This window comes from Anarrhichthys ocellatus, unplaced genomic scaffold, assembly GCF_004355925.1.
Source record: "Anarrhichthys ocellatus isolate YVR2014 unplaced genomic scaffold, GSC_Weel_1.0 scaffold10, whole genome shotgun sequence".
Taxonomy (NCBI): domain Eukaryota; kingdom Metazoa; phylum Chordata; class Actinopteri; order Perciformes; family Anarhichadidae; genus Anarrhichthys; species Anarrhichthys ocellatus.
In genome coordinates, this window is record NW_022280040.1 from 8,431,683 (window position 1) to 8,432,704 (window position 1,022).

Genomic DNA, 1,022 nt, shown 5'->3' on the forward strand with positions numbered 1-1,022 from the left:
TCTCTCTCTCTCTCTCTCTCTCTCTCTCTCTCTCTCTCTCTCTCTGCCTTCCTGTCTTCCTCTCTGCTGTGCTTTCAGTGTCTGTCGCTCCTCCTCCTCCCCCCATGCCCCAGCTGACTCCACAGATACCTCTGACTGGCTTTGTGGCCAGGATGCAGGAGAGCAGTAAGTGAAGAGGCCAAGACATACTTTTCCTCCTCGTCTGTAGCAACTACTCCCATTTCTGGAACACCCAGCATGCATTGTGCTTGTTCGTCCGCCCCCCCACACTTCTTCCCTGTCTGTCCTTTTGCAGCAATGGACCGTCCAAGAATATGTCTCATTAGAGTGCCGTCATTTTTTTCTGCTGTTTGGAGACAGATTTATCTCTTCAGCTACTAAACTGCATTGCTACTGTTTCTAAGTAGCAATAAAGCTACATCACTGTCATGGCAGAAGAAGTATATTTTTTTAAATGTGTGCAGTGGAGAAGCCACCAACTGAGATAGTTGAGGCAGCGACCTGCTGTTTTTAGTGATTTAGCCTCATCCAGAGTATTTTATCACTGACTAAAGCTTGGTGTTTGTATGCTGAACGTGGCTCTGCAGGGTTGAGCTGAGGTGAATGATAATGTTTAGACAGAGCCTGAGGTCTCTGCAAAATACAACCGGAGAAGATTGGACTCTTCACTGCCCCCTGCTGGACAAAACACCCGCATTACATTCAAATATTCAGTTCAGGAAGAATTGGTAACTTGAGATTTCGGCGGTGGATATTTGTTAACAAATAACACATGGATGCTGTCACACAAACCTAACCTACTAATACATAGCATGACACAGCATGGAATCATTTAACATCATGCAAGTGTTGATAAATCAAGAGGCTTAAACATACAGCATATACTCTTATTAAGTGATCCATGTGAAGTCCTAACTGGTGATGCTGCCTGCTTGATGAATTTAATATTCAAATACCGTCCTTTCATAAATTCTCATCATTATTTCTGCATGATTCAGTTGACCGGTGCTCCTCGAGGCTTT

At 44.2% G+C, this 1,022-nt stretch overlaps 1 protein-coding gene across 1 annotated transcript in view; it reads left to right on the top strand.

Annotated features, from left to right (window-relative positions):
* The window catches only part of abi1a (abl-interactor 1a), a 38,911-nt gene that overhangs the window by 36,190 nt on the left and 1,699 nt on the right, over window positions 1-1,022 (top strand). The window contains exon 9 of the mRNA XM_031850305.1: window positions 79-171. Coding sequence (XP_031706165.1) covers window positions 79-171 — 93 coding nt within the window. The remainder of the gene's footprint in view (window positions 1-78; window positions 172-1,022) is intronic.